Source organism: Ovis canadensis, chromosome 8 (assembly GCF_042477335.2).
Source record: "Ovis canadensis isolate MfBH-ARS-UI-01 breed Bighorn chromosome 8, ARS-UI_OviCan_v2, whole genome shotgun sequence".
NCBI classification, from domain to species: Eukaryota; Metazoa; Chordata; class Mammalia; order Artiodactyla; family Bovidae; genus Ovis; species Ovis canadensis.
In genome coordinates, this window is record NC_091252.1 from 103,113,866 (window position 1) to 103,138,971 (window position 25,106).

The window sequence follows — 25,106 nt, forward strand, 5'->3', positions numbered from 1 at the left end:
ACTTGAGCAAACTCTGGGAGACAGTGAAAGACAGGGAGGCCCGGCATGCCGCTGTTCCTGGGGCCACAGAGAATCGGACACAGCTGAGCGGCTGAGCAAGGGTGTTGTTGGCTGACTGCTCAACGACACAGAGCAGGCGTGTGGGTTTCACTCTCTTCTGGGCCTGTTTGGGGTTTGATCGCAGGTCGTACTATTTGCATCTCAGCCACTGACTGCTTTCAGGTTCACACACACACACGTGAGGAACCGGGGTTACTAAGAGCAGCTGGTTCCAGGGCCGAGCCAGGAGGGCTTATGAGCCTGAAGGTGAGACACACCCAGAGACGTGGGGTGACCGAGGAGCCAGCAGGAATGGGAACCACCCCACCCTGGGCAGCAATGGCCTGTGAGCCTCTGAATAAGAATAACAGCAGCGTCTACACTGCGGGTGGGAAGGCACCGCCCGTCACTGCAGAGGATGACCAAGTAGAAGGAGGGTGGATGTGCCAACCCCCGTCATGAGAACTCTGCGCTACGCTTGCAACGTTTCTGTAAGTCCATGTGAAAAGCTGAAGGAAAAGGCCAAAGCACGTGAGCCTCACCTTACTGGTCTCACCACAGCCCCAGAAGGTGGCGCGTGGAACGTGGGGTTGAGGTCTACAGGCGGGCCCCTGGGCAGGGGTCACCCATGCTCGGGTGCTCCTCCGAACTCGAGACCCAGGTCCAGCGCCAGCTTCACCCCTGCCGCAGGGACCCGCCTTCTCACCTCCTTGTCTCACTTGTCACTGCTCCTCCCTGCCTGGTTCCCAGCGGTCTCCTTGGAGGACGTGCCCCAAGGCTGATCCTGCTGGGCGTCGCTTGTGTGGCGGATCACAGCTGGTCTATAAACACCCATGTGTTTATATGGATGTTTTTCATCAATGTACCTAAATTTCCCCTTGCAAATGACATAAACCCTGAAAGCTGAGGGACCATCTGGTTAAATGTCAAATTAAAACGTCAGACTCAGAAGGGACCCCAGGAAGCACGTGCCCAGACAGCTGGCAGTTCGAAAGCTGCGTTGCTGAGTCTCCAGTTTGCTCTCAATCAGGTTGCTTGTTTGCCCAGATAAGAGATGAATTTATTCCCTGGCTTTACTAGAAGGTGGGGAAGATGAAAGTGAGATTATTTTTAAGTACATGGAGGTTCTTTCATGGAATGGACTTCACAAGAATCCCAGAAAATTCCATATTCTTGAAAATAGATATGCATTTATTATCCAAGTCATGTCACTTATGAAGGGGAGAGGAAGTCAACGGGACTGAGTGTACCCCACTTTTTCACCAGGTCCTGTAGACTGTTGAAAGAAACCTCGGCGGCCTCACGTATTCCAGAATATGGAAGCAGGGGGCAGTCTGAAGGCAGAGGAGGTTTAGAAGCCTAAGTCTTCCCTGGCCACACTCGGGCCTGATGCTGACATCTCTCCATGGATGAGGTCACTCTGCTGGAGTCTGTCCTTGAGCAGTTATTCCACAACGACCAGCCAGAGCGATGGGATGGATGGGGTTGTGTCTTAGATGCAGGAGCCCCAGCCAGGTGGCTTCTGGGCACTGTCTGGCCTGATGCAGCTTCCTGGTCTCCACCCTCTATGCACACGAGGGTGGGCTTGGAGACTGACCCTCCTCTGCAGAAAGAGTCCAGAAACAAATTCATCATGGTCACTGGGCAAAGGCAGCCTCTTCCCTCTGACTGTTCCCTCCAACCCCAGAAATGAACCACTCTTCCCCAACAGTAACTTGTCTTAGAGAGCTGACAACCTACACAGATCCTTCAGAACCACCGAACTGCCCCAGCCCTGGGAGTCTGTTAACTCCCATCTCATTCTCAACAAGAAGCTGCGTTTGTGACAAACAATGATGGCACTCAGGTCTGGAGACAGATGCCCAGATCTGAACCGACTTTGCCCCGACCAGCCCCGAGTAAGTCCACACCCCAAGCCTCTGTCTGCTTGGCTATCAAAGGAAGCCACGGCGGAGCTCTTGGGGGATCCGTGAGATAGTTCAGGAGGAGCAGGCACCTGGCAGGTAGCGGCCGACCCCTCAGGAAGACAGGACACCTGTCCGTGCTGTTGTCTGTGCTGAGGCTGAATTCACTACAAATAAACCCACAAACAAACGGATGGGAAAGTGGCATTCTAGGACCAAAAGCTTTTGCCACGGCAACACTGAAGTGCTTCTCAGGCATTTAATCCAAAATGAGGCTTGTTCCAGTCCTGATGGAAATAAGGCTCAGAGGAAGGTGACCAGCTTCAAGGTTCTCGGCTCTGCCCAGACAGGAGGCTCGGGGGCTCGGGCCCCGCTTTGCCCTGGAGTCCAGGGGCTGCCGACAGCAAGACTGTCCGCAGCAAGGCACCTGCCCCTTCTTCATCCTGATGGCAACTCCTGGAGGGCTCTTGGAGGGGCAAAGGAGCGAGGGAAGTTGCCCATCATCAGTCCAACGAAACTGCCCAAAGGGCAGAGGCCGCCTCTGTCCTCAGGGTCTCAGACGAGTGTGGGTGATCACAAGTCTGCTTGGAGGAGGGGTGAGTAAGCACACCTCTGGATGTTGTTCATAATATTTATTTTGGAAAAATATTTTAAAAAGGAATTTCTTCATTAACAAAACAGTAAAAAACTCAAATAACATTTGCACAATATTCCATAAATACATTTATATACAAAAAAATATAGTCACATTGACCCGAAGTGCCTTTGTACATATTTACCAAAAATTTAAATTATAAAAAATGAACATCACAAAATACTCAAGCTTTACAGATATCATGAAAAATATTTTTACAAGTCCAAAAAATAACGCACATTTTTTCCACCTAGAAAAACACATTTTAGTATCAAAAAGGACAATAAAGGCAGTGTTTGTGATTCTAATTCAAGAGAAGACTGGCTCATAAGAATCCAGAATATACACTTCAGGCAGTGCGTGCTTCTTACGTAGTGATCAAGTCCATTCATTTAAATATATATTTTTTAAAAGCAACCGTCCATAGTGCAATGGGAACGTCCTAGAGGCAGAGCAGCGGCTGCGGGAGCGCCCGCCGCCCCCGGCAGGAAGAGGACCTGGCTTCCAGCAGCAGTCAGGAGCACGTCCGCTCCTCCCAGCAGCATCGTCGGGGCCGACACCTCGGAAGTTCCTTGTTCTGCAGGAACGGAACTTGCCCCGTCACCTCCACGTCACACCTAGAGGACCCAGGAGACGGGGGAGGTTAGCTCGGCCGGAGGCCCAGTTCTGGCTCCCCAGCTGCAGGCGGGCCCCGCAAGCCCGCTCTGACCTCAGTTGCGATGACACACTCGTCCTGCTCCTCGGATATGACGTACACCGACTGGTACTTTGTGTCTTTTGAAGCAGAGTACACAGAGTCCGGCCTTTTTCTTTCAGACGCTTCTCCACTAGAGGAAAATTAAAGAGCCACAGTCAACACGTGGGCACCTTTGTGAACAGGAAAACAACCAGAGCTTGGAGGAGCACACCCAGCTGGGCCCCCGGCCCAGCCTGTCCTGCCCATCCCTCGGGTGTCGGGGCGCCCTCTCCAGCTGGTCCCCCTACCCAGCCTGTCCTGCCCATCCCCCAGGTGTCGGGGTGTCCTCCCCGGGAAGGCCCCCCTGCCCAGCCTGTCCAGCCCATCCCCCGGGTGTTGGGGTGTCCTCCCCGGGATGGCAACCCTGCCCAGCCTGTCCTGCCCATCCCCCGGGTGTTGGGGCGCCCTCCCCGGGAAGGCCCCCCTTCCCAGCCTGTCCTGCTCATCCCTCAGGTGTCGGGGCGCCCTCTCCAGCTGGTCCCCCTGCCCAGCCTGTCCTGCCCATCCCCCAGGTGTCGGGGTGGGTGCCCTCTCTAGCTGGCCCTGCCTGCCCAGCCTGTCCTGCCCATCCCCCGGGTGTCGGGGCGCCCTCCCCGGGAAGGCCCCCCTTCCCAGCCTGTCCTGCCCATCCCTCGGGTGTCGGGGTGCCCTCTCCAGCTGGCCCCCCTGCCCAGCTTGTTCTGCCCATTCCTTGAGTGTCGGGGCACCTTCTCCAGCTGGCCCCCTGACCAGCTGGCCTCCCCATGTGCCCCCTCCAGGCCGAAGCACTCACCCTCTGAGTGTCGGGGTGCCCTTCTCCTCCCCCGCAGAGCCCTGGGGCTGGCACTTGGCATCGTGCTTGCCATGGGGCTCCACAGTGGCTGAGGTGCCCTTGAGGCCCTGCAGCAGGTTGTAGCCCACGGTGGGGTCTCGAGCTGTGAGGCCATTTTTCTCCGCACTGGGCTCCACGTGGAAGTCTGCCTTCTTGTTGGTGTTCTTGATCTGCGTGGCCCCGATGACGCTGACGGAGACGTCCTTCTCGCGCCGGCGGCTGGCCAGGTTGTTCATGGTCTCCGTCTCCCCCCGGCAGGGGTCTACAGGGGGCCGGCGCTTCTGCAGCCTCAGCCGCACGCAGACCACCGTGGCGGCACAGCCCAGCAGCAGTGTGAGGACCAGCACCACGCCCGCCCCAACGGCCACCCAGGGGAACGGGCCGGCCTGGCCCTCCACGTACTGCTCCGTGAGGTCCACCACCACGGGGCCCGGGGGCGGCTCGGGGAGCAGGAACTGGCAGTTGGGGCCCCCGTAGCCCCGGGCACACTCGCACAGGTAGCGGAAGGCCCGTTCGTGGCAGGTGGCCCCGTTGTGGCAGGGCGCGTGCTCGCACCTGCTGATGGGGGCACTGCAGTTCCTGCCCGTGTACCCGGGGGGGCAGGTGCAGGAGTACTCGTTCACGCCGTCCCGGCAGGTGCCCCCGTGGGCACACGGGGAGGAGGCACAGTCGTCCACGTTGTCGTCACAGTGCCTCCCAGAGAAGCCAGCCTGGCAGCGGCAGATGTAAGCGTCGCCGAGGTCCACGCACTGCGCACCTGGGGCACAGACAGGGCGGCAGCTCATCACCGGGGGCATCCTGGAGCATCTGCTGCCCCTGCCACCAGGCTGCACACCAGAGCAGAGGCGGGGGACCAGACAGAGGCCAGCACTGAGGCAGCCCGCGGCACATGCCAGCCCACGGCAGGGGTGGGCAAGGGGCGGGGTTCTGGTCCAAACCCACAAATTATGTAGAAAATACAGGCTGACACCTCCTGACATGCGCCGAGCAAAGCGCTTCGCCTGCGCTGCTGAATTCCTCCTCACAGCAAGCCAGCGGAGGACCCAGTTCACAGATGAGGAAACCAAGGCTTAAAAGGATGGTGCACTTGCCGTGGTTTCAGTTAGTGAAGAGCAAGAATTGAGACAGAAAGAAAGAGAAAAGAAGAAAGGCGGGGAGGGGCTAGGGATGGGTCTTTGTCTTTCCAGAGCCAAGTCTGACGACCCTGCCTAGTCCCCTCTAAAGATGAAGCGTCCACTGCGTGTTGTTCAATGGCTGGAAACAAGCCGGAGAGAGAGCTCGGCCCCAGCACTGCCTGTGGGGCACACGGAGAGCAGAGCGAGACGGTCCCTCTCTTGCCCACGGTCACGTCCAGTGCAGAAGCGCCTGAGATGGTCCAGGCTGTCTGGGCCCAGCTTCCCCACCCATGAGTTTCCGTGGGGCATGCCTCCCACTCGTGGAGATCACGCAGCCTCACTAGCCGGCTCTGCCTGGAGACCAAGCGGAGTTGGCCTGGCCCCCAAACATGCAGCGGCTGGGCTGTCGTGAGGGCGGGCCCATGGACACTGGGGTCTCGAGCACCTGAGGAGCCGCAGGACTGCCATCGAGTCACTGCATCTCCGCCCGAGCAGGTCCTGCAGGGAAGGAACACTCCTGCCTGCCTTTCCAGCCCCCTGGGTGTTTCCAGACTCAAGGGTAAGACTTCTGTGAAGTTTCTCATCGTTCAGACAAAAGGGCTTCTGAGACTCAAGGCAGCTCACAGTGATGAACTCAGCTTGAAACTAAACCCACACGCTTCTCATCAATGTGGACCCCTGGACAAAGTCTCAGGTGGGTCAGGCAGCCCCCTTACCATTGGAACAAGGCGAGGAACTGCAGGAATCCATCTTCTTCTCACAGTTAAAGCCAGAAAAGCCCCCAGGACAGCGGCAGGTGTACCCGCCCTCGGGGTTGTCGGAGCACCGGCCCCCATTGAAGCAGGGGCCGTCGGCACACACCATGGCACTCAGCTCGCAGACCCTGCCATAGAAGCCAGGCGGGCAGGTGCAGGAGTAGCTGTTCTCAAGGTCCTGAGTGACGGAGAAGACGAGGAAAGCTTTCCTAGTCGCTCCCAAGGACCCTCCCAGTCTGCCTCAGACCAGGGCTCCCGGCCCGGCGGGACGGCCCGCGGCGGCTGGACTCACCGTGCAGCTCCCGCCGTTCCTGCAAGGCCCGCCGCGGCACTCGTCCACCTCCGTCTCGCAGCCGGCCCCCGTGTACCCAGGCCGGCAGGAGCACGTGTAGCTCCCTTGGCCCGTGTTGGTGCAGGTGGCGCCGTTCCTGCAGGGCTTGTGGTGCGTGCAGTAGTTGAGGTCTGCGAGGGTGGAGGCGGGGAGAGGAGAGATGCGGGAGGCGGCCTCACCTGCGGCCGAGCCCAGGCGGGCAGGCTGCGGGGGCGGATGCTTACCCTGGTTGCAGAAGAGGCCCCCCCAGCCCTCCTGGCAGTTGCATTGCCAGGGCTGCTGGCAGGTGCCGTGGAGACAGCCTGGGTACCGGATGCACTGGTCGCAGTACCGGCCCTGCCAGCCCACTCTGCACCTGAGGAGAGAGGAGGGTCAGTGCGCGCTGCTGGGCTCACACGGCTCCTTCCCCGCGCACAAGACGTCACCGCCAACAGCATCAGCGCTGCTGGTCCTTGCAAGGCTTGGGCAGCCCTTGGGATCTCTAAACCCCAAGGACAGCTCCGTCCTGCCTCAGAGGGTCTGACTCTGGGCAGGGGGGTCAACCAGGGCAGCATCTCTAGGTGATTCCAACCTACTAAATACTCTCCTTTTCTCTGCTGATTCTTTTAAATATCATCTGCAAGCTCCACAGCCACTGAGTAGCTTAGGTGAATGACTGCCGCTGCTGCTGCTGCTGCTGAGTCGCGTCAGTCGTGTCCGACTCTGTGTGACCCCAGAGACGGCAGCCCACCCGGCTCCCCCGTCCCTGGGATTCTCCAGGCAAGAACACTGGAGTGGGCTGCCATTTCCTTCTCCAATGCATGAAAATGAAAAGTGAAAGTGAAGTCGCTCAGTCGTGTCCGACTCTTAGCGACCCCATGGACTGCAGCCCACCAGGCTCCTCCGTCCATGGGATTTTCCAGGCAAGAGCACTGGAGTGGGGGGCCATTGCCTTCTCCGTAGGTGAATGACTACCTTGATCCAAAAACTGTCCAGGTATGTATTAAGTAGAAACACCAGAAAAACAGCTCCCCAACCCCGCAAACAGCTAATCTCACCTAAGTTTTTCAAAGGATCATCTAGAGACACGTTGCTAATACACTAGCTGTAAAAGGACAACAAGAAAAAGAGAGAAAAATGCAACTTTTGCAAACTTACTTGCATTCCCCTGGCTTGTCACAAAATCCGTGCTGCTCATCGCACCCTGGCAAACAGATGGCTGCAGGAGGAAAAGGCACAGGGTCAAGCCCACCAGAGAGCTTCCAGCATGAGGGGGCTACGAGCTGTGCCCAGCGAGCCAGGGAGCCCGCCGGCCCTGGCATCGGACTTTACTCAGCGAGAGGAGCATTCTTCTTAACACAGCAGCTCAAGGACAAAAGAGCTCGGAAGCCCCCACCCCCACAGGCCCCTTTTCTTCTAAGAGAGGGTCAGAAGTCCTTCCCCCTCCTCCTCCCCCACTTCCCAATTCTATGCACAAAGCTCCACCTCTTAATACCCAGAAAGTGTGTGTGTAGATAAGGGTGGACAGCTGGTATGCAGAGTACCAGGGCAAGACAGCTGCTCTATTGTCTGTCCTCTCCCAGCAGCTGCCCCAGTGCAACAATACCAGCCTCCCCTCACACCCCATGCCCCACCCCTCACACACACCCCTAGCATGCACACACACACACACACACGCACACACACACACACACACACACACACGCGCGCGCACGCACGCACGTGCACCCTTCCGCCAATGGGAACAGGCGTGCGTCCCAGCCGCCTATCCCCGGGGAGATCTAATCGATGGCACGCGCGAGCTGGGGGCAGGGAGAGACTCCAGTGTTTGAATAAGAAGAAAAAAGTTTAAGTTTATGGCTACCCCACGGGGAAGGAGAGGGCGGGTAGCCAGGAGGGAGGCAGCAGGCAAGCCTGAGGTCCCAGAGAGGGGGGAGCCTGGTGGCTGAGGCTCCGGGCTGGCTTCCTTCTCCTGGAGTGGAGACTCATTAACGAGCTGCCCCACAAGTTTTCAGGACAACAGAGCCAGCTAGGGCCAAGGCGAGCTCAAAGGAGCCGAAAGCTGAGCGGGCTGAGCAACCGTGACGCTGGAGACAGGATCAAATCAGAACTGAGAAAGTGCACCTCCCAGCGAGAGGTTCTACCCTACAGGAGAAGGTTCCTGGGCTCTGGGCAGGAGGAAGACGCCCTGGGGTTTCTGGGGGGCTCCCCACCCGGCTCTGGGGAGACCTGGAGTTGGGGGGCAGTGAGGCACCTGGGGTCCAGCTGAACTAGGCCCAGGAGTCCCGTGGCCTGCGCCTGTGAAAACACAGAGCTGTGGGCAGGCCGGGCCGGAGTCCCTTCCCAGGCAGCGTGCTCTGCTAGCACCCACCACAGGGCAAGGGGGCCCCTCCCCAGCAGAGCTAGCAGGCTCACGTCCCCGACAAGGGGACAAGGGGAACCGTCACAAACAGTGGGATGTTTTTAAATACACTGGCTCTGCAGAGAGGCCGAGCACACCAACTCTGGAGAGAATGAAGCACTCTTCAATGAGACGCTGTCTCGCAAAGAGAACTCCTTTGGTAAAAGCATGCCCTGCACACAGCCTCCTCTCTGTTCCTCCCTTCCTTCCTCCCTCCCTTCCCTTTGGCTTACTTCCTGACCCCTGGCCCTGTGTCCAAAATCCTCCCTGATTAAGAAAGGCAGCTTCCCATTGCGGAAGTTACAACGTCTGAGTCGACCCCAACCCGCCTCTGGCTGACTGTGAGGTCTCAGCTAATCTCTCTGGCTCCCTGGCCCAGTTTCCACTACCCCCAGAACATCTCCTTGGGGCTAAAATTGCAGGATCCCAGCAGCCCCGAGAATATGCCCCCCTGCTCAGGAGTGCAGGCCTGGGGGAGCAAGCTGAGGGCGGTGGCCTCCCTGCCCGGGACTCACGCTCTGTGCAGTACTGGCCCTTCCAGCCAGGGTTGCAGACTTTCTCCCCTCTCTCCCCGCAGGTGAAGTGGCCAAAGGCGTCATCTCGGGGGCGGCAGAAGACGGAGCAGCCTTCGCCAAAGTAGTGCTCATCACACACAAAGCGGTAGGAGTACTTGAGGTCCGTGCGGCCGCTGCTGTGCAGATCCTGGGACCACTCCTCCCCAACGGCCAGGTGCCTCTGTGTGGCCAGGCGGCTGATAAGTCTTTCTGGGTTCTCTGCAGAAAGAGGACGCCCCGTTGGTTCTGGCCGAGAAGCGCGAGGCTTGGGGAACTGGTGAGAAGGAAAGGACGCCAGGCAGGGACGCCTAACCCTTCTCCTGGACCTCCCAGAGGAACCGGGAGAATGGAAGGTGCAGACCTTGCTTCCGGGAGGATTTGAAGTCAAGTCCGTGCTAACCAGGGAAGCAGTTCACACAGGTTAGGGGCTTGGGGGGATTGTCTTTACCTGTTGCAAGGTCATCCGGAGAATCTGTGTGGAGCGCTTCAATGATCAGAGAGAAGGTTCCCTGGAGGAAGAACAGAAGGCAAAACTGTTTACAGAAGAATCTAAGGGTTCCGGGCAACCCACTGGCTGCAGGTCTGCTCGCGGCGTGTCGTGCGGAGGGTCTGTGAGCCTCGCGAGCCTGATTCCACTTTCTTAAGCATATGGAACAACTTTCAAGAGTGGCTTCCTGATGTTTCTTCAGTCTGTTAATACAGGGTATCGCGTTTGAAGGAAAGAAAGAAGGCCGCGGAGCAGGCTGGAGGGGCTTGTGTGCAGTCTTCTGGGGAAGGAGCCAGGGAGAGGCGCGGGGGGCTGCCAGGCTGCAAGGGCGACTGACAACCGACCGGTCCAGGAGCTGCGGAACTGGGACTCTCCCACTTGAAGGGGTCCTTTCAGCTCCGCGGCTCGGCGCGCAGACCGGACACGGAAGCGTCCCGGGTGCTTGGCCTCTCCGCCGCTCTCAACCGGGGCTGTCACCCCGCGCAACACCCCCTCGCCGCTGCCGCCGGCTGTGAGCCACCCGGGCTTGGAGGCTGCGCCCCAGGGCCCCGCAGAGCGTGGCGCCCGCCGGCCCGGGCCCCCCTGCGCCCCCAGCCCTGCGCCCCCGCCGCGCCGGGGCCTCCCGGCCCTCCCCGCCAGCCCCGCGCGCGCAGGTGCGGCGCTCACCGGCCAGGTGAAGCCAAAGGGGAAGCGGATGGGGTTGCTGAAGGCGGGGTCCGCGCCCGCGCCGTCCGGGAGGCTGAAGGAGTCGATGCCCAGCACCGGAGTGACGGCGCTGCCGTAGGTGCAGGGCGGCTCGGGGGACACGCTGGCCTGGTAGTGCTTGAGGCACACGCGGAAGAAGGTCCTGCAGGCGCACGGCGGCGGGCCCGCGCCCCCGCGGCAGCAGTTGCGGTTCCCCAGCAGCCCCTTCTTGTTGACGAACTCCTGCAGCTTCAGCTCGAACACCCCGGAGCTCCAGACCTGCGGGCGAGCCGAGGGCGTGGGGCGCCTGGCGCGGGGAGCCCGCCCGGCCGCGTCCTGCCCCGGGCACTGCCCCCCGCGTGGCCTGCTCCCCGGGGTCCGCCCCCCGACGCGACAGGCCGCCGGGGCGCCCGGCTGACAGCCTACTCGACGGCGCGGCCCGGGGGTCCCGCGCGGCATCTTACCTGGCACAGCAGGGCCGAGAGTACGGCGAGGGCCAGGGCGCACCGCCCGCCCATGGTGCACCGCCCGCGGCGCTGGCTCTCCTCGCGTCCCCCCGCCTTGTCTTCCGAAGTCGTCAGGGGACGCTGGAGGAGGAAGGTGTCCCCGGGAGCTCGGGCAGGAAAGCGCCGCCGCTCTGCCTCGGGCCGAGATAATGCGGACTTCTCTCCTGAAGGGTCCGGCTCCGGCTCTTCCGGAGGCCCAGGTTCCTTAGGTCCGCCTTGCGGAGGCGACAGCGACCCCGGGGATGCGCGAGAGAAAAGGGGGGAGGGTCTCTCCGGAAAGCAGCTCCTGGCGCGGCAACTTTCGGTTTTCCCCTCTTTCTTCCAAAGCGCAAGTAGGTAGGGGTCGTCTGCTTCCTGGTTTTGTCTCAAGCTTGTTGGCAGGGGAAAAAAAAAAAAAAAAGAAAGAAAGAAAGAGGGGAGAGAAAGCGTCCAGATATTCAGCCCGATTCCCAACGAGCTGCAGGGCTCCTCGCGAGTCCGTTTATCGAGCTGCGGTCTGGAAATCCCACGCGCGAGGCGGTAATCCGGGGCGGTGGAGCAGGATCGGCCCGGCCGGCTCACTCGGGGGCGGCGGTCCCGGCAGCGCCCTGGACCTGAGTCTTTCCCGGGGACCCAGCCAATGCCATCCAGGTCAACGCCCGGGGTCCCGGACCGGGTCGAGGCGGAAGCTGCGCGCCGGGCTGTGAGTCCAGTGCGCTGCCGGCCGGGGTTCCGCGGGCGCGAAGGGGCTCGGGCTCTCCCGGCGCCGCCGCCTTATATCCCGCTGGCCGCCCGCATAGCTAATGAGATGCAAATGAGCAGCCCCCCAATCTGGCGAGAGCTGTCACAAAGGAGCCACTTTTCCAAACCCTCCTCTCAATGGATCGCCAAATGGTCAGTGAGCTGTAAAATGTGCAACCCTCCTCCCCGCCCCCACCCTCCCCGCCCCTGGTCCTCCCCTGCCCCCGCCCCCAGCCCCCGCCCCTGGTCCTCCCCTGCCCCCGCCCCCAGCCCCCGCCGCCCGAAACGCACTCATTTACTGCAAAACGTCCACCGCGAGAATCCCCTCTGCGCCCGAGGCGGGTGCCGCCGCCCGGGCTCCTCGGCGCTGCCCTCCGGCCGCAGGCCCGCAGAGGCCCGGGACGCGCGGGGGCGGCGCTGCGCCCTAGCCCGGCCGAGAGCCGGCCGGCGGGTGAGGCCGCGTCTGGCCTTGGGAACCCTCCGGTCGCCGCGGCGCCCGCCTCCGTCCCCTCTCCGGCCGCGGCCGGGTCCTGCGGGGCGGGGGGGGGGGGGGGGGGGGGGGGGCGGTGCAGGGAGGGGAGTGGAAGTCGGAAGCCCAGTCCCCGGCGGGCCGCCCCTCCGCCCGGGCAGTCTCTTCCTAAGGAGGAGTCTCCGGGGCGGGGGACCGGGGCGCAGGGAGGGGAGGGTGTGAGCGGTGGGCAGAGGGTGGCCAAAGGGCAACGGCAGTTTCGGGAAGTTTGGAAAGCTCTGACACCCAGACGCCTCCCGGACAGCGACTCTGCGTCTGGAAACGCAGAGGTGAGCGCGGCGCCCTCGGGGACCCCGTTTCCTCGAGCTCGGGGTGTCCTCGCACGGGTCGGCCGCCGCTGGGGGCGGGGTCCGGGTAGCGCCGGGGATCCTGACGTCTCCAACCGCCGCCCCCCTCCACCCCCAACACGCACACTCACACGCACACACGCACACGCGCGCACACACACACGCACACACACGCGCGCACACACACGCACACGCCCCCCTCTGGGCGCGGCTCGCGGCCTCCGCCACCTCGCCGGGGCCTCCGGCCCCTCTCTCCTGGGCATCCCCCCTCGGTCCCCCTCGGTCTGGTGAAAAGTGAGTTTGGTGTGAGTCGTTCGCGTGGCTGTCATTAAGGCGGTCTGTTATTGTGCGCGGCTGAATCAGTGGCTCTTTGTGCGCTCAGCTGTATGGTAATGCAGACCGCACCTGCTCCCCGCACAATGCAGACAGAAAGAGCTCCCCTCCGCGCGCGCCGCGGCCTCTGCAACAATGTCCGGCACATGTTCTAAAGCCTCTCCAGCCTGGCCCCCCCAGCCCGCCACCTTCGCACAACCATCACCTTATTAGGTTTTTACACGTCCATCAGACACTAGAACTTTTGTTTTCATTTTTTTTTAAGGGAAATGAGTTTATTGGGAGGGCCGAGAACGCACGTTATCTCACAATGCGCTATCTAAGTTGTTTTCAAGCTTGCGGGCACAGTGCAGAATTAAGGTGGAGCAGGGACTCCCACTCTGGCATCCAGCCTCGCGCAGGGCTCACGTTGAGGTCTCTATCTCACCCCTATCTGCTCCTCCTTCCATCTCCCCCACCCCCAACACCCGGGGCACCGTCATCCGGGGTGAAAGGTGTGGGCGTGAAGTAAAGGTCACGTTGATGAGCAGTACCGCACAGGGCGCCCGGTCACTGAGGCCTCGCTGTAGGTGTGCTGCAGCCGGCCTCTCCGTCAGGACTGCACTGTCCTGGCAAAACGTGACTTTCACTGAGGCAGATGTTGAGATCACAGTGACCACGTAACGCCCAGGGAGAGGGAAAATCCTCAAAGACCGAGTAGTCAGCTGAAGTCCTCCAAGGTCATCCCTCCAGCTGGTAGGCAACAGGCTCCCAAATACCTGTCAAGTTTCAGGACAGATTTTAGGTTTTCCACTGCTGCCAGAGACGCAAATAATTAATCAAAAGCAATGTAATCCAAGGCTGAGGTGAGAAAGGCAGGTTTGGACCCCGCCAGAACCCCCCACACTTTGGCTCAGAACAAATGGAGACTTCACACCTTCTTGTGGCCCCACGACGGTGGCGGCCCCAGGGTGGCTGCCTGCTGGGGACTTTGTGAGGACTCACTGCATCGCCACTGGGCTGGGCCAGCGCGAACCCTGATTTAATCTTGCCACCTAGTGTCAGCATCCTTTTTTCACGATATCCATGTTTCCTCTGAAAGCTACTTTCTCAGAACTCTGCTCCCTAATGCATGGAAGCTGGTGTGTACACGTTGGGTAGGGGGGAGAGGAGTGGGCACGGAGAGAGAAAGGAGAGGGAGAGAGGTGGGTGGGGAGAGCTGAGAGGGTTCTGGGAGCAGGAGGGGGCCAAAGAAAAGAACATGAGATCTAAGTCCTCTGTGCTTCCAGACTGAGAGTAGATTTCAGTAAGAAATGAAATATCAGGAACCTTTTAATTAGAAAATGGAAGTGAGAAACAGGCCCACTTGAATGACTGTTTAGAAAACTGGAAATAAAAAGTTCCACGCGCAAGGGCTTAAACCTTGGGGTGGGGGGAAGACTTGCCCCGAATCTTTAACAAACCCCCCTCAGTATCAAGTATTTGTTAAATTGACATGGCACAGATTTCTCGATTACAGCGGCAAAGCGGAACTGAAAGGCATCGTAAAATCCATCAGAATCCTGCCCAAAGCGTTCATTCTTTTCCAGCTTAATTTATGCCACGCGATTCTGTATTGGGGAAATCAAGCAGAAAGCCCTTTTCTTGTCCTTTCTCTTCCTCTCGCTCTTCTTTCCTCCACTTTCTTCCTCCCGCTCTCTCTCCATCTTCTTCTCCTTCTCTGCCCCCTCCACGCTGGCCTCTCTCCCCCTCTTCCTTTCAAAGTGGAGCTGACGGGAGACTGTTTAACTTCAGTGTTTCTATAGGAGTCTGCTGTAGTTTAACTCCTGCACACCAGTAGCTGCGATGAACAAAAGAGAGACTCGAGGTCCAACCATTCACCCTTTCTTTGCTCTTTAATTTTCATTGATTGGGAAGACAAGGGGAGCCCCTAGGGATTCAGGCTGAAGGGGGATGACACGCCTTTAGACGCCATCAGCCCCCTAGCCAGCCATCTGCTCCGAACCAAATGGCGTTTTTTCACTCCCTAACTGCATGTCTGTATACTCCCGCAACTAAGCGCTCTGAACCCCCTAAATGCAGGAGGGAGCTTAAGCTTGACTATGTTAAATAGACTTGCCCCGTGTTGGCTGTGGCAGCCAGATTCCCTCCTCCCCCACACTCCATAAATCCTCACCTAGCTCATTAGGAAAAAGCAGAAAACTTTCTTTTAAATACTTTTTGATGTCTCAGCAAATTTACTGTACAAAGTGAGGCTCATTAGGGCTTAGAAGGCACCCAATATATCAGACACAGGAGTGGAGAGAGGGATTTGCCGCCTGGTGTTGGTGTTTTATTTTTGCCAGGCATGCATAGCTTGTAGCCTGAATGACCCCAGTGACCAGGGTAGGCTCAGTTGTATAATCAGAACCACAGCTACAACAACTGCAACTGAGATCTCTATTTGTTGGAGACCCTGATTATTTTACCCACCCTTTTACTAGGCCTCATGGGAATGAAAGCTTATGACCATCATTTTATCAAATTAAATATGCCGCTGTCAGCAGAGTGTGAGCTGACACTGTGGTCAACCAATCCTGTTTCCATCCCCTTTGCCCAAAGAAAGGTTCTGTTCCTGCGGAACATGTGTGGTGGAGGTTGTGGCTGGGGGAGGAGGGTCTGGGCAGATTGCAGTGAACAATGCCCGGAATAGGCTCCAGACTCTAAGCCAGCCCCAGGTTCAGTTTTCTGTGTAAACAAGTCTGGGACTTGAAGGGGTTTGTGTTTTCTTAGGCCAACTGAATGCTGTATACCCAACAGACAAGTTCTCTTATTCCTAAGAAGAATTAGGGTCCTTGTTCAGAACAAGAAAATGAAAAACTTCCAGGCAGCAAATCTGGTGTTGACCAAACATGCCAGCTTACTTGAAAAAGAAGAAGATGATGAAGGGCACCTAAAGCAAGTTTATTAATTGGTATTAGTATCACATCTCCACCAACATGCCCTGTGCCCAGTCTCCATCAGTCACAGGTTTGGAATCGTCCAGCCCTTGGGGAACAGAGGACTGGCCTGCTTGCTGGGCGTCCAGGGAGCTCTTAGAGATATCTGTGTGTAAAACCTCACCCGTGCCGGGTAGCCGTTAGGGATATTTCCTTACTTCTTAAGGACTGAACCCCGGAGGCGCATGGACATTTACAAGACACACTGACTCCAATGTAGCACGGAGTTCGCACCTGATCACTCCATTGCGTCTGGATCACTCTACAGAAGATACACGGTAACCCGAGCGGTCCATTGGTCCACGATGGGAAAGAGGGGCCGATCTAGTTTATACTTAGGCTCCCAGGCTTCCCTCTCGCTGAGGATAAAAATGTACGCGGCACGCCCAGGGAGGCCCCGCAGCTCGGCCTCCCCTGCCCTCGCAGGAGCATTTCCCCGGAGGAGGGGCGGCCCGCAGACACCCAGGACCACGACTTGCGGTCAGCAGGTTGGCACGGGTCAGAGGCCACGAGGACCGGAGGACAGAGAGCCCTGGGAAAACCCAGTGGACTTGAGGCCTCCCCTCCGCCCTCCCTTCCACCCGCGGCGAGTGGGGAAGGACGGCCCGGCCACGTGGTCCGGAGCGGGGACCCCCCCATGCCCAGGGGCGCAGCTCGGGCCAGGGTTGCGGAGGCATGCGCTGGTTTGCATGAGAAAGGCGGTCGCGTGGCTCAGCTGGCGGCGCGCAGGCCGCTCCTCCGACCCCGGGATCATCTGCCCGGCGGTCCGCGCTCATCTCCATGACAAAGCGCTGTTTACCTGGCGCGGCTCCGGGCGCCTTTGTCCGGATCAGATGACCGCGCAGCTGCTCCGCGCTCCCGCCCAAGCGGCCCCCGACTGAACGCGCCGGGCCAGGCGCTCCGGAGGGCTGCCTGGAGGGGATGCGGCGCCGGTGGGCGCTCCAGAGGGTGGCTTGGAGTGGGTGGCGGCGGCGGGCACCCGTCGCAGGGACATGCGCGCGGGCTGGGATGGCGAGGTCGACGGGCCAGCCCTGGTCGCCGGGCGCGCGGCACAGGGCGCACGCGGTCACCTGCACCGAGGCGGGGCCCCACCTGGGAGTCTCCGGCCCGAGGCCGCGTCAGACAATGTGGGTGGGAAAGGAAGGGCGGCGAGAGCGACCCGGGCCCGCCCGAGGTCTCGCTCCGGGACACGCCCCGCCCGGAGGTCGCGGGCACCTGTCGCCGGTCCCGGCGCCCGTCAATCACCGGCCCGCGGGGCGGGGCGCAGGCTGGGCCGGAACCGCCCGGACTCCGCCCCGCCCGCTTGTCCCCGCCGGACCCGAGCGGCTCCGCGCGGCTGCGCCGTCCTGCCCGGCCTCCCACCTCCTTTCTGCGAGCATCTGCCCGCCCAGGAACAGATGTGGGCACCTGCGGAGACAGGCCGCATATGTTCCGTCCTATTCACAGGCGTTCAGACGCGGCCACAATGAGCGGCCTTTGTGCGCACAGCCACTAAATATATTAATCTGCAGTCCCCAGAGCACCGGGCTGTTTAATTTTTCACTAGCAATAACATCTGATCTAATCCTTAAATCGGCTCCCAAAAGCCTGCTCTCCCGCCCTCCTTTTTCTCCTCTTTCTCCCCACCCCCTCCCGAAAAACGTGTGAAGCTATTCAACCTTCCACCTGTTGCCTGCTGAACTGGGCGTGGGTCCCTGCAACGTCTGATGTCGGTCTGGGCTGGGGGTGGCGGTGAGGGGGTGGGAGCCGGCGGGGGCGACTGTGCGGGAGACGCTGCTGGGCCACATGGGCACCGCCAGGGCACGAGTATTACAGGGGAAATAAACACGACGTGCGAGGGTGGCTCACGAATGTTGTGCAAACAAAGACCAATGACTATTAAACAGCCTTCAGCATATTCATCCTCTTTGTGGAAGCAACTTAAAAATGCACAAGTTCCCGTTTACCTTTTTGTTTATTAAACTCTAATGGCCATTACAGACACCGGCCAATAGGCAGCATAGCCAAAAGCGAACATAAACCTCGGATGTGTGACTTAGACTCCTTTTAGCAATACTGCTGTGTGACTCTTTTATTTCAGCATCTCGTATTCTGTTTTGGTTTGTTTTCGGTCACAATGATTCCCTTAGTGCCATTGTGGGTGTCACAACGCGGAGGGACATCAGGCTGTGAATGAAGACAGAGGCAGTTAAACAAACGGAGCTCTTTCTTTCCTTTCCCGTCCATTGTGCTGTGAATGGGCCTTCTGCGCTCTGCTGCTAGGAAACGGCTTTGCAAAGCCCTACTCCAGTAAATGGTCTGGAGAGAAAGGGACCCCAATAAACAGCCTAAGTATTGGAGAAAAATGGGGGACAAATTTAGGCAAATGTTCTTTCACCTTCACATCAACACATTTCCTAATCTCCAAATGTAAGACACACTTTCGAGCTTTTCAACAGTTTCCTTCCTTCTTGTCATTTTAATTCTTGCTCCCTCCCCTCCCCCACCTCACAGGAAACCCGGAGTGCGGACAGCACTGGCTCACCATCGAGACGTTTTCAAAATTCTATTTTGTCAAAGGAAAATAGAATGGGGCCCAGGGCTGTTTCTCAATAATCATCACTAATGATTGTAAAACTGCTCTCAAAAGGGATGCATGGAGGTGTTGCCAGGTACGTAGGGGCATGGTTGGTGAGTCTCAATACTTAAGGAACAATCATAAACCATAAATTGTTCTTGTGGTAGTTGGAACTGTTCCTATTAACATAGGTAGGTTAGTTGAAGCAAGAAATGTAGCTGTTTTCAGGTCAAATAACAGCTTGAGTACGTGAGGGAATGACCCACCACCACCACCTGCATTTCTCATGGGCTTAAACAAAGTCATAGGTCACCACTGAACCAAAGACTGTCAAGGCACATGGGAAACCACGACTGGCTTATCTCAATCAGAGTTCACAGCTGGGGCTACTCCCAGACCCAAAGCACATGGCAATGAGAAGGCCAATTCAGTCATTTATTCATTCACCCCCTCACCGCTCAAGGGGCTGGAGGTCCAGAGTGAGATCAGACCTGCTTTCTGCCACTAGATGAATGGTCCAAGGAGAGAAATGTTCCCTGGTCTTTAATTTTCAGAAAGTTTGCGTAGGATTAATGTCTTCAGTGTTTGAATAGAATTCACCAGTTGAGACCACCAGGGTCTGGAATTTTCTTTGTTGGAATATTTTTACTTACATATTCAACTTAATATAGGGTTTAAGAGATATAAAGTTACCCAGATTTTCTATTTGTTCTTCAGGTTTGGTAATTCATTTGGTTCAAGGAATTTCTCCATCTGCTGCTGCTGCTGCTGCTGCGAAGTCACTTCAGTCATGTCCAACTCTGTGCGACCCCATAGACGGCAGCCCACCAGGCTCCTCCGTCCCTGGGATTCTCCAGGCATGAACACTGGAGTGGGGTGCCATTGCCTTTTCCATCATCTCATCTAAAGGTGTTCAAATAGCCTCCTTTTAATCTCTTCAATGTTAGTAAATCTACGATACCATTTCTTCCATCCTGAATATGGGTAACCCATGCCTCCTTTCTATCATGATCAGTTTAGCTAAAGGTTTATCAGTTTAGCTGATCTTATCAAAGATCAGTCTTCAGGAATCTTCACCCTTCACTTCCTATCGCCTAATGTCTGAAAATAGTAATTCCATATCTTTCCATCTAGTTTTCTTGTTGCTTAGAGTGGAAGAGACAGTTCTGTAGTAATTATTCCTTCGTGGACAGAAGCTGGAACAGTGACAGTACTTCGGGCTACAGGTAACAGAAAACTCTAATGTTCTTAACTGTAAGGAAAAGACCTCATCTCACAGGATAAGGAGGTAGAGTGGTCTGAGTTAGTTTGGCTCAACCACATCTCAAGGCACAGAGTACCCCCATCTGTCTGCCCCACCTTCCCTGTCTTGTTGGCATCCAGCATGGATGAGCTCTCTCTAGTGGCTGCATGAAGCCGTTAGGGGTCCAAGCAGTCATAAACAGACATGCGGGTAGCGGGTAGAGGAAGGGGCACTCTTTCAGGGCTAAAGCAATTCTCTATTTCATGTCGATCACCCACGTAGGATTTTTTTTTTATGGTTGTGGCCTTTTTTCTTGCCAAAATTTTTGGAAACATTTTACTCTCCCTTAACTTCTCCCTGCTTTCTACTTGCAATTTTCTTCCTTTTTCCCGTTTTCCTGTTTTATGTAAATCCTTCGTCCTCTGTTTTTAGATTCTCCCCAAACTGATGGATCTGATGTGCACTATAGGGCACAGCAAAGTGTTTATAGATGACGTGACACAGAAGGCGGGGAGAAGGGTGCAAACAGTCACATGTAACATGTGTGCTCCTCTCACACTCATGTCCGTGCACACTTTTCTGTTAATGTCCCAGGAAAGAGACCTGGGGATAATCTTTGGCTTCTCCTCCCCTTCATTGTAATGTATTATAGTCATAAAAATTTTTAAGAAACTGTTAGAATTTAGACAGATTTGAGTTTGAGTAATAATTGTGCAACTTACTATCACTGTACATGCAACTTACTTTTTAAAACTTAATATATTTTCCTTTTATCAATGTAATATGCCTACAGATTTTAAAATTCAAATAGTACTTCTAGGTTTACAAGAACATAGGTATTTCCCACACCATGCATTCCCAATTTTTCCCTGTTTACCTCATAGCTATTTTGTTTGAAATTTACTCACATTTCTTTAAGAGGAACTTTCTAATGCTGTATCTTTTTCAGTTGTGCACATTGTCTATAAACTTCCAACTCTAGAAACTGAGAGTTTAACACTTCCACAGGATTTCCTAGACACACACAGTTATGAATCCATAGAGGGTCACCTCTAATTTTTTCAAAAAGTTACAGCACCCTTTTCATTAGGTTACCATTATTTACCTCATTACAATTATGGAATCATTATTCACAGTTGAGGCATATGCTATGATTACATTTTCTTCTTTGTACAATTTGTCTTTACTGGATTCAACAATTGCCTAATTTGCTTATTGATTTTTTAACGTATCGATTACATATTGTCACCAAACTCTGTAGATCTCCTCTTAAACTACTCAAACTCCCCAGGCATTCTATGGACTGACTTTTCCCGGAGATGTGTGTCTAGATTTTGTCCTGAGGTTTCCCATCTCTCTTCACTTGGATTCCCTGTCTGGATCCTAAATATTCCTTTTTCTTGGCCTCTTAAATTTTGGAGAGTATCCTCCAGCAGGTATCTGAGATAAAGTATTTGGTAGATAATTTTTTTGAACTGTATATCTGAAAAAATCTTTACCCCCACACTTATAACTAATATTTTGATTTTGAGTAGAATTCCATGTTTGTTTGTGGTTTTTTTTTTTTTTCAGAATTTTGAAACTTAGTGCTCTACTGAATTTCAGTTTCCTGGAATTCTGTTGAGACTTTCCATGCCATCCTGGTTTCCAATCCCTAAATGTATCCTGTTTTTCCTTATGGAAACTCTTTAAGGCCCTTTATCCCTGGTGTCCTGACATTTTGTGATACTGTGCCATCCTTGGAATCTTCATAGGTTTGTTGTGCTGGGCATTGCTGGGTCTTTCTTATGTTTTCCTCTCTCTCTCTCTTTTTTTTTTTTTTTTGTTCTATTATCCAAGAGTCATCATCAAATTTATCTTCTCTTGAATCAATTTTTAACATGAAATTATTGCTTTAAAAAAATTCTCGAGCTATTTTCTGAATGCTCTTTGATATACTTTTTCTTTCACTATTATCTCCAAAAGCTGCAGATAATAAACTTTTTAATATTTTTCCTCTTAGAAGTTTGTTGTTTCCTCTTTATCCTTCCCATTTTTCTCAAATGTCTGTTGACCCTTGATCATCTGTATTAGGAGGGAGGCAGAGGTGTTTATTTGAAGTTCTGTGGGGTAGAACCAAGTGCTGCTAAGTGGTAAGGACTGACACAGGGCAATGAGAGGGAGCTTTGGTCAGCTTGCCGCCTCTGCCTCCATAATCTGGCCCCGTGTCTGCACTGTGTGTTTCCTGCTCCTAAAGTCTGGGGTGCCTGGCTGCTCCCTCACAGCACCTGACTCCCTATCTCCATCTCTTTCCCAGGTTTGCTCTTTCTGCCTCTAAGTCCTTCCTCTTCTCATCCAGCCTCAGATCCTACCCTCCCTTCCAGGTTCAACTCTCAGGTTGTCTCCTTGCTGCCTTTTTCATCCACGTTATAAAACCCACTCTTCTGTTTGTTCCCTGATATTTGAAGTGTTCGTCTCCCCAGCTACACAAGCACTCATGACCAGAGACCATTTCACACACTGTTTGTCTGACCCTATGGCACCCAACCAGTATTAGGTGCTGAGCAAGTACTGTTTGATTTTAGGAAAAAATATCAACAAGAAATAAAAGTCTTATAGACGGAATGGAGAGAGCCCTTCCTAAAGTAATACATCCCTATGGTGTTACTTCAATTTGGTAATTTTTTTTGTGGCCATGCCACAGCATTTGAGATCTTAGTTTCCTGACCACGGATCCAGCCTGTGCCCCTGCAGTAGAAGCAGAGGGCGAACCACTGGGTCATGAGGGAAGTCCCATCAATTTTGACTGCTTGATCTGCAAGAGACTCAGCAGGAACAATATCTGACTATCTTACTTCCCAGATGGAAAGTAAGCTTCCTGGGGCTTGCAGCAGCCCTCCTGAGATATGTCATGTGCAAAGATAGGGTTTGAGATGCATCTTAAGTAACTCGATATTATTAATTGAAGTTTGCCAAGTATTTAAAAATAAATTAGATTGGTTTCAAAGTTATTCTGTCATCACACTTGGCTGCCAAAATATTCCCTTGGTTTTAAATAAAAGACTGGTGTTGTGACTAGAGGAATGGGAATCGTGTGTAATCTGAAGGCTGCCTACCTCCCAGCCCAGGGGAGCATGTCCTTAACATGAACTTTACTGGCCTCAAAGCAGCTGCCCAAACAAGGGCGAGATGGCGGCTTCTTTCCAATGAATATTCAGGGTTGATTTCCTTTAGGATTGACTGGTTTGACTTTCATGCAGTCCAAAGGGCTCTCAAGAGTCTTTTTCCAGCACCGCAATGCAAAAGCATCAGTTCTTCAGCACTCAGCCTTCTTTATGGACTGATACTGAAGCTGAAGTTCTAATACTCTGGCCACTGGCTCTGGAAGAGCCATCTCTTTGGAAACGACCCCGATGTTGGAAAAGACTGCGGGCAAGAGGAGAAGGGGGAGACAGAGGGTGAGATGGTTGGATGGGATCACTGACTCAATGGCCATGAGTTTGAGCAAACTCCCAGGACACGGTGAAGGACACGGAAGCCGGGCCTGCTGCAGTTCATGGGGTCAGAGTAGGACTAAACAACAACATGGCTTCGAGAGTCCAAATTCCTTAACGTGAGACGCATCCTCGCTTCCTCCCCTGCCCTGGCGGCTGCCCTGGGCTCGCGCCCCATTCCAAACCGCAGGTCTGCCTACGGAGAGGAGAACCGTAGGCTCCAGAATAGTTCGGGGGGCCGTCGCCATCACAGCCATGTTAGCGTGGCTCCTCTCTACCTAGGGCTTGCCGTGCTCCACTGTGTCGTTGCTCAGCCCCAGCTGGGAAGCGCCGGCCTCCTCCCAGTCGGACAGATGGCAAGGTGGACAGAGCGCCAAGCCTGAAATTCCACCCGTTCAGGACCCCCCGCCGCCTGCTCCTCCAGGCCCAGGGCTCAGGTCCAGCCTCCCGTCTGCCTGCAGCTCACCCCATCACCTCAGCGCTCCCATGCCAAACCCTAGCGTACCGCCGCGGCGCCGCCCACAGCACCAACGGGTACGCCTGCGGAAGCCGAGCGAGTCGTGACCCCGACCTCGGAAGCACAGCGCGGTTTCCGCGGCAACGGGCGCAGAGCCGGAGCCGGCACCGCCACGCGCTCTCAGGCGCCTGCGCGTGGCGCTCCCGGCGCCTCCCGGCCGGCCGCGCAGGCCCCGCCCCCGCGCGGGCGGGGCGGTCTCGCGACGGGAAGCGGAAGTGCGCACAGCTGCTGAGGGCCGAGGGCGGCGTGGGCGCGTCTCCGGTGTCCTGGCGCGTCTCTAGGTAGGGCTGGGGCTGCGGGGCTGTCGCCTCGGCGCTGAGGGTGCACTCGCGATTCGGCGCCGTCGCGGTCCCTGAACCGCGTCTCCCTGACCGCTCGACCCCACAGCTGTGCGCCCTGCCTGCTCCCCCCGGCGCCACCCTGGCCTGACCCCTCAGGAAAGAGGCGTGTGGTTCCGGGTCCCCGGTGACCCTGTCCGCCGTCGCTCGGGGAGGCGTCCTCTGACCTCTGCACGAGTGTCTCCGAACTTGACCGCCTCTCCCCAGTCACCCATCAGTCCTGAGCTGGGGCTCCAGCACCCAGCAAGCACCATGCCCTCGGGGAAAGAAAGGCCTGCGGGATGATGCGTTGGTGGCTGAGAACATACATGGTTTGTCCTAGACGGCCAAGGAGGGGACAGAAGTCTCTGTACTGGAGGGGGGATTCTAGCTGAGCTTCGAATAAGTAGAAGTTGAGAGGTGCTGCGGGCAAGAGGCCATTAATTACTGCAGCAGAAACGGTGCTTACCACATGCAGGTTTGAGACTGTCGGACATATTCTGGAAAATATAGGTTGCTTAGAATGGGGTTGGCAGGAAGCTTGAGAGAATTGTGCTCACTCAGTCCTGTCTGACTCTGCGACTTTATGGACTATAGCCTGCCAGATTCCTCCGTCCATGGGATATTCCCGGCAGCCAGGCTCCTCTATCCGTGGGATTTTTCCCGCAAGAAGACTGGAGTGGGTTGCTATTTTCTCCTCCAGGGGATCTTCCCAACCCAGGTATCCAACCCATGTCTCTTGAGTCTCCTGCATTGCAAGAGGATTCTTTATCACTAAGCCACCAGGGAAGCCCCTCTGGGAGAACTAGGATCAACAAGAGATGTGATCAAATAAGTGATCAGATCTTAGTATTAAAAGAGTCATATGGCAGGTGTACTGGTGGTGGTCTGGGATGACTATGTGTGATAAGATGGCATTTGCAGTCATTTAGGGAAGAGAAGATTTAGGACTGAAAATTTGGAAATGGTAGTGGGGAGAACTTGGAAGTGAGTTTGATATGGGGAAAAGTGAGGTGGTATTTCAAGTGACTTCCACATTTTTGACTTGAGCACTTGATACAGTTCAGAGAACGGGAGGCAGGTCTGCAGCATCAGGCTCCTCACCCCTCACCTCCCAAATGTGCTGTGCTCTGTGTCCTCGGTGTCTGGCGTGACCCTTGTGCTTTGTGCTCTGTCGCTGTCGTTTCTGAACCATGGCCTCCCAGCATCATGTGCTCTCTGACCTGCGCATGTCTGG

At 55.9% G+C, this 25,106-nt stretch overlaps 2 protein-coding genes and 3 long non-coding RNA genes across 13 annotated transcripts in view; 2 read left to right on the forward strand and 3 right to left on the reverse strand.

Moving 5' to 3' along the window:
- Window positions 1-2,560: 2,560 nt before the first annotated feature.
- Window positions 2,561-12,160, reverse strand: DLL1 (delta like canonical Notch ligand 1). Its single transcript, XM_069599389.1, has 12 exons — window positions 11,948-12,160; window positions 10,895-11,306; window positions 10,413-10,709; window positions 9,708-9,768; window positions 9,221-9,478; window positions 7,463-7,523; window positions 6,550-6,680; window positions 6,287-6,456; window positions 5,956-6,172; window positions 4,086-4,881; window positions 3,287-3,404; window positions 2,561-3,194 (listed from the first exon to the last, which is right to left on the reverse strand). The coding sequence occupies exons 2-12, from the start codon at window positions 10,946-10,948 to the stop codon at window positions 3,189-3,191; spliced, it is 2,169 nt and encodes a 722-aa protein (XP_069455490.1). The 5' UTR covers window positions 10,949-11,306; window positions 11,948-12,160; the 3' UTR covers window positions 2,561-3,188.
- On the forward strand, window positions 11,627-21,563 carry LOC138445423 (uncharacterized). 3 transcript variants are annotated; one of them, XR_011258868.1, is made up of 3 exons: window positions 11,627-11,809; window positions 18,256-18,413; window positions 19,037-21,563. It is a non-coding gene; the product is annotated as an uncharacterized lncRNA (long non-coding RNA). The 3 variants fall into 3 exon arrangements; XR_011258869.1 differs by lacking the exon at window positions 11,627-11,809 and adding an exon at window positions 12,330-12,454; XR_011258867.1 differs by lacking the exon at window positions 11,627-11,809 and having other exon boundaries at window positions 18,164-18,413.
- Window positions 13,048-17,545, reverse strand: LOC138445421 (uncharacterized). Its single transcript, XR_011258864.1, has 2 exons — window positions 16,562-17,545; window positions 13,048-13,563 (listed from the first exon to the last, which is right to left on the reverse strand). It is a non-coding gene; the product is annotated as an uncharacterized lncRNA (long non-coding RNA).
- LOC138445422 (uncharacterized) lies at window positions 17,698-23,993 on the reverse strand. Its single transcript, XR_011258865.1, has 2 exons — window positions 22,658-23,993; window positions 17,698-17,928 (listed from the first exon to the last, which is right to left on the reverse strand). It is a non-coding gene; the product is annotated as an uncharacterized lncRNA (long non-coding RNA).
- The window catches only part of FAM120B (family with sequence similarity 120 member B), a 71,180-nt gene continuing 69,806 nt past the window's right edge, over window positions 23,733-25,106 (forward strand). For 3 of the 7 annotated variants that reach the window (XM_069599383.1, XM_069599382.1, XM_069599384.1), the window contains exon 1: window positions 23,733-23,833. The gene's annotated coding sequence lies outside the window, so the exon portion shown is untranslated. The remainder of the gene's footprint in view (window positions 23,834-25,106) is intronic. The other 4 variants (XM_069599385.1, XM_069599386.1, XM_069599387.1 and 1 more) reach the window with 2 other exon arrangements.

Excerpts from the sequence above, each read along its gene's own strand:
- DLL1 (XM_069599389.1), bottom strand. The coding sequence starts at position 10,948 with ATGGGCGGGCGGTGCGCCCTGGCCCTCGCCGTACTCTCGGCCCTGCTG. Across the intron at positions 7,524-9,220 it reads GGGCCAGTACTGCACAGAGC|CCATCTGTTTGCCAGGGTGC; the intron begins GTGAGTCCCGGG and ends TTCCTCCTGCAG. Across the intron at positions 4,882-5,955 it reads TTCCTCGCCTTGTTCCAATG|GTGCGCAGTGCGTGGACCTC; the intron begins GTAAGGGGGCTG and ends TCTGTGCCCCAG.